The 16,526-nt window shown below is 44.4% G+C and overlaps 1 protein-coding gene across 1 annotated transcript; it reads right to left on the bottom strand.

Annotated features, from left to right (window-relative positions):
• Positions 1-9,110: 9,110 nt before the first annotated feature.
• Positions 9,111-15,498, bottom strand: LOC103049940 (zinc finger protein ZIC 4). Its single transcript, XM_088132020.1, has 2 exons — positions 14,301-15,498; positions 9,111-9,565 (listed from the first exon to the last, which is right to left on the bottom strand). The coding sequence occupies exons 1-2, from the start codon at positions 15,496-15,498 to the stop codon at positions 9,111-9,113; spliced, it is 1,653 nt and encodes a 550-aa protein (XP_087988146.1).
• Between the last annotated feature and the right edge of the window lie 1,028 nt (positions 15,499-16,526).

Here is a 16,526-nt window from a genome sequence, read left to right as displayed (position 1 = left end):
TAAAATAAATGCCACTATGGCCAACAGGGAATTCTCCCTAGTAAGTGCATTTAGGTCTGCAGCCTTATATATTTATAAGAAAGGTCAACTTCTGTCCATGTTTGGGACTGAGGTGAAAATGTTGTATTCAAATTATGTGTCTTGACTCCCATCCCTTTTCAAAGAAAACATCACTTAATGTAACTTGAAACACATTTTTGAAGATCTTTCCCGAGAAATGCCCACAAAGATCTGTGGCATTTTGAAATGTTTAAGGGGTTATTTCTTGTTTTGTTAAATAAAAGTTTGTCTGATGCAAATATCAATAGCAGTTTTCAAGAAGTAATTTTACCTTATTAAAACTGCATTTTGAAAGCTAGCTGTGTAAGATTTGCTGAAGGTTTAGCCAAAGTTCAAAGGTTAATTCACAATGGAAGGAACTGAACTTTGAATAGATCTTTTGGTGCCTGTCAGTGAAAACAAAACATTACTAATGCAGGTGATTTTTTTAACTGACCTTCAGAATGTAACAGTATACATGGAACTTGTACACTACCAAATTTTATTTGATCTACATGCAGTTCTTATATGTGCATGGAAAACTGCAGTAACTGCAATCAATAGTTGTCCTTTTGATAAAACAACTAAATCACCCTGAGTTTAAAAATGTTATCAGAGTTCAAACAAAACAAAACAAAACAAAAAACCAATGGGGTCTATCAATGCTTTTGGAAAGTACACATTTTACTCTTACATTTTAAGCAGAAATCCATTGTTATCTCCAAAATATGTACTATTTGTTAAGCCTTTGTTAGGCTGAATGGAAGCATGTGCATTACATGCATTTATGTACTTAATCCCATTTCATCTAAATTTAGAAAATAAATTAACAGAAGATAGCCTACGTTGATGTGAGTACAAAGAAACCAAAAATGACCCAGATAATGTGAGCTGATTTTAATGAAAGTGAGGAGCTTTATGTTGTGTCTGAGGCAGAGACAAAATATATCAGAGAAAATTTGGGTGATGGTTTTTAAGATTTATATCAGATTTCCTGATTCTGGTCCTATTAGTTTCTAGCACAGCTTCCTATCTTTATGATTTTGGCTATGAGTTTGAAATAATAATAATAATAATAATAATTATTATTATTATTATTATTATTACTACTACTACTACTACTACTACTACTACTACTACTACTATTTCTGTGTAGGCTTTCCATGATATTACATCCATATCATTTGGAGCACAAACTGTAGCCTATATTTCATATATCAGTTTATTACTATATTGGCGGTTCATTTCATTCTTCCTTTGGAGTACATTGAAACACGGGTCATGGTGGGTGGTAGGCAACAACGAAACGCGGATCTTAAGGAAGAAAAGAAAATAACTGACTCATTTAACTACCTCACCCATTTACTCCAAAGTAGAACTTTCAACACCTTTTTCTCACTAAGGCGTTATTTAATCGTCTCTGCCTTTTTATCCAACTGCATCTTTATCCGACTTTCTGCCTATCTTTCCTCGTTTCTCCCAACGGCTTGGCGATTTTGTTTTAAGGTCACCTCGGAATAAGCGTGACTCCGGCAACGCCTAAGATCCTTTCGTCGGTTTAGGTGATGTCAGACTAATTCCGGACGGCATCGGTGGTCCTGTGGGTAGAAAGCCAACTGGCCCGCGACTTGAAGCGCTACGCGCAGCTGATGACCGACGCTCGCGTCTAACCTTCCCGTGCAAGAGGCCAGAAGGGTGCGTGTGCAGACTCACCCATCCATGGGAGAGAGTGGAGGAGGGAGAGCCAACTCAAGAGATGCTAGGAGCTCGCCAGCTCTTTCTTCTGCTGGGACCCCCACCCGCCGGCCCCAACTGTAGTGTGCCTGGGTCGAAACGGGCTTGGTCGCCCCGATTTATATTTCTAATCTTCATTTCCTAAAGATACAAATGGACTTTTGTGGAATGAATGGCCTTTAATGGATGCGCCTGCAAAATGCAGGCGCTTGCGCGGGGATCGATGCTGGAAAGCAACAGGAGAGGAAGCCCTCCGAAATGAATTGACCTCATTGGAAGAAAGAAAAGGCCGCCGTGTGTATAGAAAGACCAGGGAGGGATGCCCACACGTCTCTCCCCATGCTGCCGAGGGGACGCTCTTTGGCTAGCTGACCACAGCCGAGGGTCGAGGGGACAGCTCTACAGCATTAGAGGTTAAAAAACCCTTTGACACGCCCGTCGAACTGGCTTGGGGCAGAACAGCCTACCTCCTCCCCTTTACCACTATTCTTCCCGTGATCTCCTTTCCTACGTCCCCATAAACTGGGTCTCCTGGGATCCGGACGGTCGCCGGCTGTGTTTCTCTGGAGATGCTAAGGCAAAGAGGTGAAGGAAAGAGGCAGCGAGAGCCGCAGATGAAGTATGCAGCCCACCCCGATTTACCAAGGAAGCACCTGTCGATTGTAACAAGCCTGCTCGCTCGCCTTCCGCCCCATCCACCCGCCCCGCATCCATCATGATTTTAGTGGAACTTCCTTTTATGTAAGCCCGGTAAAGCGAAGCAGTCTGATCCCGGATATGGCTCCTGTGGAGTAAATCCTGCTGATTTCGAGAGGACTTGCTCTAACCTTACACAAGTAGCATTTCTGAGCAGGAAAGAGCCAAGGGGCGATCCTCTGAAAAGCAACGCCTTTGAAGTTTTTGGCCAGCCAGTGCGCATGCGCAGCGGAAGGGGGTCGGAGCAGCCGCGAGACGGTGTTTCACAGTCCCGCTTAGTCTCGTGTGTGCGAATGCGGGAGTGATGTAATGAGGAGCCGTGATTAATTCTTTACATTAATATATGTGGCTTAATTTTTACTCAGCTCAGTGGTTTCACTTACGGCAGCGTGCTTTCGGGACAGGATGTTGTAAGAGTTTTAAGCAAAACCTTTCTGTGAAAAGCAGAGCACGTTGGTCACCACTCCTATTTCTGAGAGAAACATTTCTCCTGTATTTCATTTGCAAAAAATCCATTGGAAAGGAAAAGAAAGAAGTAAATACAAATTAAGTGACAAGGAAGCAAGTTGCATTTTTCTCATGCGGGGGTTTATTTTATTGTATTTTAAAGGTACAAATGCCTTATAGACACGATTGATTGTAAATTACGTTTTTGTCCAGCACTTGCTTTTATTTTAAACATTCATAATACATCCATTCTATGCCAAGACACACTTGTCATTACCTATATTTCATACGTGGTACAAAACCTACATCCATACAGTGTAGATGATTAATGTGGTGGCTATTAAGGCATAATTCTCTAAATGTCTAAGAAAGGAGCTCCATTGAATCCACTGGACCTTACATCTAGATAAGGTGTATCAGGTCACAGTCTTACTTTTAAAGGTGATGGAGTAGAGTAACAAAGAACTAAACCCACAAAAAGCATACTTCCAGAAGTGGTCCAGTCAAGCAAAAAGGGGAGGGAAGGAAGATGAGATAAAGGAAGTCGATAAAGTTTTTAAAATGTAGTACTGAAATGATTAAGGGGGAAATATAAACAGAAAAAAATGGCATCATGCAGAGTTTGAATAAATATCCTTTCTTTCGAAGGTTTTGAAACAATCTGGATTTAAAGACAAATTAGAAGCAATGCATGGATTGTGATCTCCCAAATGCTTTCCCATATTTTCCTATTTTCAATGAAAAGTTTTTAGCATGTGTTATGTATATTTCTATTTCCAAGGTTGGGAAATACAATTTACCCTAGTCCTTAACACTCTGATTCAAGTAAACATCTTTTGCTTAACTAGAAGCATTTTTGGTTGTTATTGTTGTTATTGTTAGGAGTGCAGACTAGAGTCCCGCAGAAATGGCTAAATACCGAAAATGAAGACATGTCCATTAATTTTAGTCATCCTTATTCCATCCATTTATGATTTCGGATTGCAGAACAATTGGCTGACTTCCGAAAGCCATCAGCTTGCCTAAGTTACAAAAGCCATTAGCTTGCCTAAGTTACGTATTGGGTTGCTTGTGAATTACAGTTCCCAAGTGCATCCATAACGCAAAGCCAAAGATCTTTTAATTCATATACACCAGTTAATCCTTTCTTTATAGTTCAGACCTTAGTCTGGCACACATCCAGTAAGGCTGCTATGCACATAGCTTGGCTCACTGGACCAAGAAGGAACCAAAGTCTTAAAATGCAAAATCTTAAAACCAAAATCTTAAGATTGCATTTGGTAAATGCAAATTACCAAATGGTGCAATGTGTGAGTATGTTTGTTGAATTCGGGCTTATAGATGAGTATCAATTCTTAATAACATAATCTGTCAGTTGCTGCTTTTTAAAGCAGTAGAGTGGATGCCAAGTGGAGTCCAGGTGAAACTTTTTTCTCCACTGCTTGACAATAAAATATTGCAAGTTATAAAAGCCATTGTTTTGAAGGCGTAGTCGTTTTTAGTGAGGTGTCGTCAAGAAATGTTCTTCTGGCTGTAATTTCCAGAATTAGCCCAGGATCAGCCTGTGTATAAAGAGGTGTGTGGGCTGTCGGGTTAATTACACTGGAGTAATGGAATGGTAGAAAGTCACAGACCTGGTGGTAAAAACTGGTGTTGTTTACCATAATTTAAATCCTGTGCAGAGAACAGGGACCTGCATATCATTCAAACAAATGAGTTCTGAGGTGGAAATTTAGAAGAACATGTTCTTCAGTGTGTGAGAGAGAGTGGAGAGTATTTGTCCCCCTCCCTCTTTATCCCCTCTTTCCATCTTCCACACCCTAGGGTCAGATGATCCCTCTACCTACAGAGCGGCAGACAGAACTAGCTGGACATGGGTATCTGATTGTGTGGTAGGACGTCTTCTGTCTCCATCCCAACGTTATCTTTAAAAGAAGGTTGGATTCATCTCTTTAGAAACGGTCCCAGCTAACGGGGCAGAGGGACTTTGACAGAGGGGAGAACAAATCGCTGACAAAGGACCTTTTTACGTTTCATAAGCGTTGTTAGGACGACGAAAAGGAATTTCTCAGATAATAACTTCCCACTTCAAAGATTTCTCAGTTCAATAGCAATTGGACCATCCTTTTTTATTCAGCCACAAGGGCTAGCACTAAAGACGACTCAACTGTTTGTGTCCCCCCACCCCCCCAGTGTGTTTATTTTTCCCCTATTCATTGGAGTACTTGGATAAAATAAACACCGAGACAATTGCTGGAACATGGGCTTCTAACTTTCTTGGGACCATATGCCCATTGCCCATGGCCTCAGACTTGGCAATGTCAAGTTCTGGAGCCTGGCAAAACCCTTTTTAAACCCACCTCTGTGATTTAGGACTTGTTTAGTTGCTGCTTTCAAGAAAAAAAATGCCAGGAATTCTAAAGATCACACAATATCTTTATTCATAAAACTGGACAGAGAGGCTTCTCTTTCTGTTTTAATTTTTACTTCAACACAATGGAGTTATATACTGATATACAATATATGGAATATGTAGATATATCAGTATATGCGTTTAGGGATGAATCATCTTTTTTCTTTTTTTAATCCCACTACTAAACAGAACTGGATCCTCAAGCAATTTAAGGGATAGAGTATCTAAATATGGAAAAATGACAATATTCCAATATCATTGCCCAAACAGAGCAATCAAGACTCCCACTTCCATGAATGAAAATGATAAATGTATCAGGACTGATGGAAAGTTACTTGGAAGAGCTGTTCAAAAAGGAGGTGAAGGAGCAGAGTTATGTGAGCTCACTAAAGAACAAAATTCCTGCTCCATATGGAAAGTGTCTCCGATTTGCTTGCAACAGTCATCTTTGAGCCTAGGGGATTGCTTTAAAGCTGTTTCCAGAGAGTCGCGTCCCTGATCTTAAAATGTCATACCTTGGAGATAATATCACCAAGTTCTATGGCTGCAAAGGTTCCGCCTAATATTGGTAACTCTTTGATAGCTGCCTCCTCCCCATTTCTCTTAATCACAGTGGCCCAAGATTGTGTCACAAAGGCTTTCCTTCGAGGGCAAGCCAGTCTGGCAAGCCAAAGGGGACGAGATGGAGGAAGAGCCGATTGAATGCATTAAGCTAGCATGAAAACCAGAGGTCAGCACAAATGTGTCTTAATAGACTGTCTCGAATGGAGTGTGCCTTCCTTTCAAGGGTGCCTGCTTTTGCACTGCTCATTACCATAGCGATCCTAACGTGGCATGTTGATGCACCATAAAGCTCACACTTTCAATCCCCGCAGCCCCCATCATCACTCCACCCCCCCTCCTCAAATCAGAGCCTTTGAACAAGGCCGGGCTTGATTAGACCTTTCTCCTTTTCTTCCCTCTCCTTCAAACCCATTTCCTCGTCTTTAGAAAAGTCGCCATCAAATCCCAAAGGCTGTCTCTGATCAGGGCCCAGAAGAAGGGAAACAAAAGTGAAGTGACGGGCTGCGATTCAAGCAGGCCCATTTTTCTTTCTGACATTCTTATCCATTCTGAATATGGGGTTGGAACAAGGCCTCCCATTCGCGTGGGGTTTTCCTTGCCCCGGAAGCTCGGACTGGAGAGGGAATTCCATGTCCATCACAAACACACAAAGGACGGAGAGAAAGGTAGAGGTAGAGGTAGAGACAGAGATAGATGTATACACTCACACTCTCTTATACATATATACACACATATACACTGGACTCGAAGCTCAAAAATCAATACAGACCAAGTTGGGCCAGCTGGGAAGGGGGGGTTAGGAAATCAGAGATTGGGGGTGGGTGATGGCAGGAAGAATCTCTTAGACCTAAATATTATGTCCTTCGTGAAAAGGCTAGATGGGCTCCAGACTTCTCTTTTCAATCTTTTAAAGTATGACTTGCCTACTGCTATAGAAATCTTAACTCACCATGAAGATTCACCGTTGCGAAGAAATACTTTCATTGTGAGAGCCTGCTTTGATGTCTAAGGCATAAGATGCAGAGCTTTTCAGCTGCCTCTGTCTAGATTACCTTGAGAGCAACGAGATAGACATCTGTAACAAGCAAATGAAAAATTAAAGGTGATTAGCCTACACATCCAAAACTACGGCTTCTGCAAAGAAAGAAATCAGGAAGAAAAGAGGTGGGCTGGAGGTGGCGATGGGAAGCCGAGAGGCTCAGCAGAGAATTCCAGGCAAGGTAGAGCATATCTTCTCCGCTTGCCGAAGGCCTCCATGGCTACGCTTTCCTGGGTTGCGTCCACCATCAGCTCAGATGAATCAAACAACAACAGGAAGAAAAACAACCGTGGAAAATACCGAATATATCCTTTTAGTTTTAAATTCTGATAATCAGGAATGCACATGTAGTTATTGGGTTACTCCTTTCATTGCTTTTAATCAGGCAACATAGGATAATATTGTGGATATAGGGTACAGGACTGAAGAATCATACATTCTTCGACTCCCAGGCTACAACTGAGAACAGAGGGAATAACAGAGAAGCTGTAGGGATGTGAAGACGTGAATTACACCAATCGTCTGGTCTTTGGATAGAAGTACTACACGTTCACACTCATGTAAGATGTCCCACTGAATTCCGGAGGACTTATTGGGCTGCACTCCAAAAATGAAAAGTTCAGAAAAATATTTTTGCTGACACCAAGCAGAAGTAATTAGATGCTTTTAATAAGAATTACTCAGAGTAGGATTGCAGATTTTATATCCTTCTCTACATAATGGAGGGAAGAGTCCATATGGAAACTATTGCAGGAAAATGCTAGTGTGCACCTTCAGAAAAATGAGCCCTGTTTTCATAGCATTGATCAGAATCAACTGGACAGCCCAGAAACCCCACCTGGAAGCACGATACATCAAATGATATAGGGCTCTTAGGATGACCTGATGACTCTAGGGCCTGGCATAAGTAACTGAACCTTCACAAGGATGTTTCCCATGCTCAAACTGGAATGCATTTTATTTTTCATCCTTGCCCCTCCTAGGTGGAGAATAGGCAAAAGGGGCAAAAATTTAGAGGTTTCATATGAAGCCTCTCAATATGCTAGAGATTTGAAAAGCAATTTATTTTTACTGTTACAAAAAAGAAAAAAAACATAATTTTACATAACCCTTGGGCATTTCAAAACAAGAGTGCCACTGTGTTTACTCCCATCGTTTGGGGGGAAATCTACATACTGAATTTCTGGACAATTTAAGAGTCAGCACAATGACGTCACTTATAACAGCCCCCCCCCCCCTTTAATATGGATCTCACTTTCCATCCACTGAGGAATCGAAAGAACTCACAAAATAACACTGGGAACAGGAGTGGGAGAGCAAAAGAGAATATGTTTGTGCATTTAAAATCCATTACTTGTGTAAATTAAAATGTACCACAAATCATTAAGTCACCCTTGGGTCTGTTTTATTAGTGACAAGTGGGCAGAGTATACTGGTGAAGTCAGGGCAGTAAAGAGGGTTTTTTTTTCCAAAAATATCAACTGAGCTGGTAAATTAATCAAAGTATTTAATTGACTGGTGTACAGTTGGCTAACCAGTAACATATTTATAGATACCCCTTTTTCCAAAAAGCAAACACACCACACACACACACAGAGTCAAAATTAAAAATTAAAATTAAAAAAAAAATATTGGGGAACAGAAGAGTCCAAGAAAAACACCGTCACGAGGTACCAGCACCAGGATCGCGACTGTACAGCTAGAAATCCGTAGGAAAACACTTTGGTTCATTGATACAAAAAGCTGTGTCAACTCAGATTGACACCTTTGTAAACCTTGGGAAGAAGGTGATCCCCAAGCAGGTTCAGAATGGGGTGAAAAATAAAATACTAATAATTAAAAACAAACAAACAAAAACCATGAGTTCGTGGGAAAAGATGTTAAGGGGGGGGAGGGGCTGCCGTCTTGTGTGCTTGGCACCATAATAAATACAAAAGGAAGGAGGAGGTCTTTTTCATTATTTTCTTTCCCCCCACAGTACATCTTCTCTCCGGTGACCAGTGCAGCAATTCTGATCAAAGGTGCCTTCGAGAAGGGGAAAGAGGCCGGGGAAGGGGGGGGGGTCCCCAGTCTCGGGTCGGTTTCCGCCCCTTCTCCAAGACCCTGGTCAAAGTCCCGAAACAGCTCGGAAAGAAGGCGGCGGTCTGGTTGGCGGCGGGCAGTCCTACTGCAGCGGCGTTAAAAATTGGGCCCGGGCTCGCAGTTTGTGAACGCGGCCTCTCCTGCGTGGGGCGAAGGAGAGTTACTGGGTGGCGTCGGGATGCCGCTGGCCCCGGAGCTCTGACACACGTACCATTCGCTCAGGTTCGCTGCCGCCTGCGTGGAGGAGGCCGCTGGGGCGGGCGGCGGCGGTGGCGGCGGCGGCGGCTGAGGGGGGTCCCGGCCGCAGTCGGACGAGGGGGAGACCAGCGAGGGGGTAGACGATTCGTAGCCCGAGCTGGGAGGCGGGGACTTGCAATGGACCTTCATGTGCTTCCGCAAGGAGCTGGGATGGGTGTACGACTTGTCGCAGCCCCGCACTTTACAGTTGTAGGGTTTGTCGCTGGTGTGCACGTGAGAATGCTTCTTCCGGTCGCTGCTGTTGGCGAAGCGTCTCTCGCAGCCTTCGAACTCGCATTTGAAGGGCTTCTCTCCTGCAAAGAAAGAGGCAGGCCTGGGAGACTTGGCAGAACGGCCCGGGGGAGAAGGGATCGTCCGGGGAAGGGGGAGGCATAACCTTTTGGGGAGTGGCCGAAAGAAAGAGGCTACGGGTTGTAAGCTATTTACTGGGGTAAACCCCACTTCCTTTCCTTCAAGACCTTTGCAACCACTGATCTTCGGGGGACACACTTCCCTTCTGGCAACGGCGCCGGGTTCTCCGGTGCAAATTCACGCCTGCCAGGATGCAGGGGAGGTCTCTAAAACTACCGGGACTCTCTTTTGCGGGGATCTCGGAGTTATCAATGTCTCCCTTCCAGAAGAAGTAAGCATGTTCTATCACATAGAACGGGCTGATATGAAGCAAGAAAATCCCCACCCGGGACAGCTGTGTTTCATGCTGGCAGGGTATAGTTAAAAAAAAGTCAAGATGGCGGCACCATGGTGTGATCAAGGCTACCACCTTGACTATTTTGACTGTGTTTTGCAGACCCTCCTGCATGATCATCTCCTCTCCAGAATCCCCTTTATGCCTTTCCTGTCCTCTAGTCTTCCTTCCTAAATGCACCATTCTTTGCCTTTACAAATGTCCTTTGCTATCTGATGTTTTAGAGATAGCTACATAGCTTGTCTCTCTTACCCAAAATTCAAAAACAAACTATTGCGGTCTTCAGGTGGTGCACACTTCCACCAAGTTACCCTATGCACTTCCATCCATCCTCTTATGTATCCAGGCTAACAAACAAATCAGACAGGAAATACAATATTTGACTTTGCCTGGAAACTATGGTTTGGGAGGAAATACTGACAAAAGGCCAGAAGGAAATCCAGTTTTTGGAAGAGTGTGTGCACAGTCTTCTCCAAGCTCACATGTGCGTGCACAAGTGTATCCCAGCCTTCTGCAAACATGTGCATGTAGCAAGTATGTATGCTTGTTGTGCTATTCCTGGAGAATCAGGGTTATCCATCTTCAAAATTGGGGTCTATAATATCCTTAGGATTGATTTCTCTTAATTTCTCTGAAAGTTGTGAAATATTTTCTAGAATCTGACAAATAATACGTAGTGGCCTCCTTCCCAGATGCCTGCCACTTTATTGCCTACAATGCCTAAAAATCTAGAAGGGTCACCGTAGCATTATTTTCATGAAAGCCAGTATGAACTTCACGGTATGGGTGACCAGGCCAATATTTCAATTTTCCATGAAGACGTGCTGCAAACAATAGCATGGAGAATATATGCCTAAATAAGGAAGCAAGTGGTAGAGGGCTTTGAGGCCAACAACAAAGCTTTCATGAAATCCAGCAGATCAGTACCGGGACAGTAGTATTAAATACCATATGCTGGATGGACAGAGGAAAAGTGCTGTTGGAGGGAGATAGTATAAGAAAGCCCAGTGCCCTGGAGAAGGACTGGATTTGGTTTATGCTCCAAAAACTGAGTGAGTGATAGTCTAAGACATTGCAGTCACGTGCTCTGAAGTTTCCAGTGGGCACGGATTGAGGGTGGGCAGGCAGGTATGGACAGAAATGATAACAAAGATATAATTGAGATATGAAAAGCCAGACCCTGTTTATAAAGGTATAATTATCCATTGTGTGTGTGTGTGTGTGTGTGTCTACAGTATTAAAGATGAGACTTCTTAAAGAGTCCAGATAATATATTTTTACTTCAGTGCAAAGCATAATTTAAAATTGGGGAAATCCTTTTTAAATGTCCAATATGTAAAGCTAACTGGTTTTTAAAATAACTATTCATTTGAAAACAACTGGGGACACACTTGCCTTTTGATACAAAATGGCTCTAATTATTGCAAGGATTTAAGGAAACAAGAACTACAAAATTCCCAGCATCAATCTGGTGGAGCTGCTGATTTTCCAGAATATTGGTGAAAATGCCAATATTATTCTCAGTCCATAAGAGAAAAGAATGGCTTTTACAAAGAAGAACCTAACGAAATGTTTTCCCCCTTTCGTGAATTTTGTATTGGTATACTGATGGGTGGGGGCGGGGGGGAGAGGGGAGAGAAAATAAAAGATCTTATATTTTGATGGCTCTTTAAGCATTTTAATTATAGTTCCTTGTACAGAAACAGTTTGACCTTCCGCTGCTCAGCTGAAATAACAAATCAAGGGGATCCGTGTACTGCAAGCAAGCTGGAAGTTAAGAGGCCCTGGGGAACGACTCTGCCGTAAACCCTCCTGCCAACGGAGGGAATGAGTTGCCTTCAGGTAAGGCTGTCCTTCTCCAATCTTCCTTCACTCCTCTAGTATGTGAATTGAGACCAAAACCAAAACTAAAAGCTGGCCTTGAACACAAGAACTGATTTGAGAAAAAGTAGATCCTCACTGCTGGCTGCAACTGGTTCCACAAAAATGTCTGCCAGCACTTGTGCTTACCTACCAGCTCCTGACTAAAATAAAGGATTGTTTTCTGTACAAAAGTGTGTATTATTCAAACAAGAGAGAGAAATCCATTTCTGGCCTTTCTTTGAAAGCTTCCTTTTTCTAAATTGGTGGTGGGTGGGTGGGGAGGAGAGCATTGAATTTGGGGGCACAGGGGCATGCGTGCAAGGCCCATGGAATTTGCACCGCCATTTTCTAACCCCCACTTGTAGCTCTCACAGGCCTGGCTGCTGAGTGCAAGACGTACAGCATGGAGATTTTAGCATAATCCTCCCAACACTGGGACTGGATTAAAGTCTTTGCAAAATTCTCTAGGGGGAAGGGAAGGAGGAGGAAGATCTATTTTGCCAGGCTTACTGCTATAAATTACAAGTTAAAACAGACCTTCCTTACTGCGGCCTAAAATCCTCCTTGGTTACAATTGTCCCTGGCCAGCTCTAATGGTAAGGAAGTGATTTTTGCTTTCTCTGTTTTTTACCTGTGTCATTCTACTGGGAATTAATTCTTCTCTCCTTCTTTCTCTCTCTCTTCCCCTCTGCTCCAGAAATCTGCTTCTTTCTGCCATACTAGGAAATGCAACATTATTTATATTGGAGAAAGCAATTTTCCCTTGCACAACTAGAATTGTCTCCATAAATAATTTCTAGGAAGATCTATTACTATTTTAGACATATTTAAGTTTAAGAATTTCAGGGTTGGTCAACATAAAGTATTCTACAATCAGGTCTACAAAATTCCACTTGTATTCCCTGGCCTTGGTATGCCACCATTCCCTTTAAAAGAAAAAGATTCTGTGGAAAGCTCAGACGAAAGATTATGTATGATAAGATACTTCATATAATAAACCCATGAGCTGGCATCTTTCTTGTGCTCAACTGCACTGCTGTAGGTCAAATTTACAAGAATTTGAGCATTTTCTGCTTCAGAGACTTCAAAAGAGAAGGCAGTGAAAGGGCACTAAAAGTTTGTTTATTTAAAAAAGACACCATGATTGAAGGATGAAGTATCTTCTTTAATGGCTTCCTACTTACCAAATATCGAAGAGGCTTTGGGTTTTATTTGTTATTAAGTATTATATATTCCAAATAATATAAATCCTCTAACAAAAATATCATTATAAGATTAAAGATAAGATGGAAATCAAGAAGACTGGAGCAAAATCATTTAACTGCTAAGGCAAAGATGCTTTACAGCGGCAGAGAAGAAGAAGGGAGGAACCTAGCAATGTTGAGTTGCAAGAAGATCTTACAGTAGTATTTGTCATTTGTATAGGGTTGCCCGGTAGGAAGGGGGTGCATGTGGGAGAGAGTGTGTGGAACGGATTAGATTTTCCAAAAAATTGCTTATTTCTTATTTTGTGCTGAACCAGAGAGAAAAAAAATGGAGAAGAGGAGTTGGGTGAAGCCAGTAAAATTACAGGCATTGGCTGCCAATCTCATTTACAGTATAAGGCTTCACAGGGAGGTTCCGGAAGTGTGAAAACTTTCTAAGTTTCAATTTATTTTCTCTAGATGCTTTTGTGGCAGGCCAGGTTCAAACATAACCATTGCAAGATTTTCTCATTTGAATAGTTTGCCTTTTCATCTTAACTAGAGGTAAAAAAAAAACTCCAATGTTTCCAACATAAACTCCCTATAGAATGCTGGCCAGTGACCTTTTCAAATGGGCAGCCCAGGAATACTGAATCACTCCCCCCCCCCCAATCCACATGCATCCCTGCCATCACTTCCCACTTCCCAGGTTCCAAAAATGAACCACCCCATATTTCTAAACATACAAACATTAAAGAAGTAAAGGGCATTTGGGGACTATCCTCAGGGCTCCTTGTCCAAAACAAAAAGAGGGGAGTGTGCAGCTGTGTTTTTCTCAGCGGCATCACTCACAACTGCCTAGACAACTTGCAGCTTCCTTTGTCTGCTTTTAATTTGCAAGTTCTTGCGCCAAGATTGGATGTATTTTCCTCCTTGGAAGGGCTTTGGAATCTCCCTCCCTCCCCCCCAACCCCAACCACCAAAAAATGCCAACCTAAATTGTGGGTCTCTCTCTCTCTCTCTCTCTCTCTCTCTCTCTCTCTCTCTTTCTTTCTTTCTTCACAGACACATACAAACACACATGCAAATGCTGCAAACGCAAGGCAAAAATCTAAACCAATTCTTCTGCAGGGTTTACTGAACTACTGTAGCTTTAATTAATTCTAAGTATAATTAGAGGGAAACTAAGGAGGAGGGGAGGAAGAGGAAGAGGCAGATGAGGAGGAAGAAGAAGTGCATGTGCATCAGCAGATCTCTGGACTCAACAGTAATGGAGCAAGACCATCCTATACTGACCTGTGTGCGTCCTTTTGTGGATTTTGAGATTTTCCGACCGAGCGAAGACCTTGCCGCATCCCGGGAAAGGGCAAGGGAAAGGTTTCTCCCCCGTGTGGACGCGGATGTGGTTGACCAGTTTATATTTGGCCTTGAAAGGTTTCCCTTCCCTGGGACACTCTTCCCAGAAGCAGATGTGGTTGGACTGCTCGGGCCCGCCAACGTGCTCCACGGTGACGTGAGTCACCAGCTCGTGCATGGTGCTGAAAGTTTTCGAGCATAATTTCTTGGGAGTCTGATCCAGTTCAATCCACTTGCAGATGAGCTCTTGCTTGATGGGCTGTCTCATGTAGCGAAAGAAAGCCCCAGGGCCGTGGTGTGAAGCTAAATTCACGTTCAGGTTCATGCTACCGTAGCCGTGGAAGGAGGAAGCCGCGAAAGGATCTGTCCGGGAGATTGGTCCTGGAGTGAAAGGCTCAGACCTGGCGTACATTTCTCCAGGTAGTCCCAGCCTGATCTGTCCGTTTAGATGGCCACCTGGAGGTCCCTGGGGAGGTTGCTCATGGTGGTGGAGTCCAGTAAGGAGCGAATGAGTCCCGACTTCTGTGTGGTGGTGGTGGTGGTGATGGAGGTGGTGGTGGGGAGCATGGTGTCCAGGGTAGCTACCTGTTGTTGAGACAAATATTCCGTGATGAGAACTTGGAGCAGCAGAGTGTGGATAAGGGAGCCCTGGCATGATGGGGGCAGTCAGGTCCCTGCGCAAGAATAAATCTCTACCTGCCGATAGAGCCTGGCTTGGCTGAGGGACCGCGTAAGGGACTGTTGTTGACTGCGCCGGGCCCAACGCTCCAGCTGGACGGGGGACCACTTCAGCTTGGCCTGTCACAGGATGATGGGGATGAGGCTGAGGGTCAGGACCGAGCTTAAGGGCCGCTGGGTGATGATGAAGATGAGGAGGAGGAGGAGGAGGAGAGTGATGGTGGTGGAGATGGTGATGGTGGTGTCCCATGTGTTCTGACCGGAATGGACTCAGACCGAGGCGGGATTCTCCAGCGTGCTCCCCAGGGCGCGTGGGAACGATGGAGTGGAGATGCCCGGCGAAGCCTGTCATGCTCTGAGGGGAGTGGTGATGGCGGTGAGGAGGATGAGGATGAGGATCCCCTGCCAAGCCTACTAATTTCAGCGCGGTGTTCCGCTTGGAAAGTGCCGCCGACCCCATTACTGGCTTCCCCAAAGCTCACTTGGTCTACAGTTCTAAAAAGTCACCTGACAGCGGGGAGGGGGGAGCGGGCGAGAGCGCGTGAAAGGCAGGGAGAGAGGGAGAAAGCCAGCGGTGGAAAAACTTTTCCGAAAGTTTTCCTCCCCCCAGAAAGGTTTCCTCTCTCTCCCTCCCTCCCTCCCTCTCTCTCGGTCTGCACTATTTGGCTTTGTTTTGGTTTTGCTTCTTCTTCTTGCTCCCCCTTTCTTTCTTTCTCTCTCCCCTCCCTTTATTTTCCTCCTCTCCCTTCCCCTTTCCTGGGGGGGATTTTTTTTTAATGCCTACGTGGAATCCCATATGCTTTGAGAGGCAGCAGCAGGACGTTGGAGGCTACTGAATAGAGCTTCGTAGACTCGGCTCCAACCCAGAGAGCTAAACAATCAGGACGTTCGCTGATTGGCCGAAGCTGCCTGACCGACGTCAGCGATGACAGGTCCCCGCTGAAGTCTGAAAAGATTTAGGAAGGAGCGGGGAGGAAAAGGGCGGGGTGGGATGAAGAGGACACAAGGAGATCTGCGCGTGCGCGGTGCTGGTGGGTAATTTCCAAAAGACTATTTGCATTTTCCCTCCCTCTTTCTTTGCTCCTCCGCTCTGCGCCGGCCCCAGTGGCCACGCCGAGCTTGTCTGCTGTTTGTGTTTTCCTCCCCGCAAATAGTTTTCATCTGCGTTTTAATTAACAGATTAAAGGTGGCCGGAACATACGTCCGGCCCAACTCTGAGCGTTCTCGGTGCCGTTCAGCGCTCTTGAGCAGTTGCGGAGGAGCAATGCCGCGGTGGCGGCGGCGGCGGCGGCGGCGGCTGCTGCTCCTCCTGGGAGTGCGAAAAGGCGAGGCGAGGCGAGGCGAGGCGGGCTGGGGCTCTGGTTTTCCCCATCCTTTCCCGTGCCCCGCTGGTGGTCCCCGATCCATTGCTTGGAGTTGCCCCGCTTTCCTGCCCCCCGAGTTGCTTGGAGCGAGGCTCAAGCCTTTGCAGTTCTCTTTTGCGCTCGC

The sequence above is a fragment of the Python bivittatus genome, unplaced genomic scaffold (genome assembly GCF_059951505.1).
Source record: "Python bivittatus isolate LINGU-HERP-01145 unplaced genomic scaffold, Pbiv_v1 ctg000980_np1212, whole genome shotgun sequence".
Lineage (NCBI taxonomy): Eukaryota > Metazoa > Chordata > Lepidosauria > Squamata > Pythonidae > Python > Python bivittatus.
The sequence above is the reverse complement of the archived record's forward strand: the minus strand, read 5'-3'. Positions and strand labels throughout refer to the sequence as shown.

Coding starts and splice junctions, on each gene's coding strand:
- LOC103049940 (XM_088132020.1), bottom strand. CDS start 15,498: ATGGGGTCGGCGGCACTTTCCAAGCGGAACACCGCGCTGAAATTAGTA. Junction 9,566..14,300: donor CCACAAAAGGACGCACACAG/GTCAGTATAGGA, acceptor CTTTCTTTGCAG/GAGAGAAGCCCTTCAAATGC.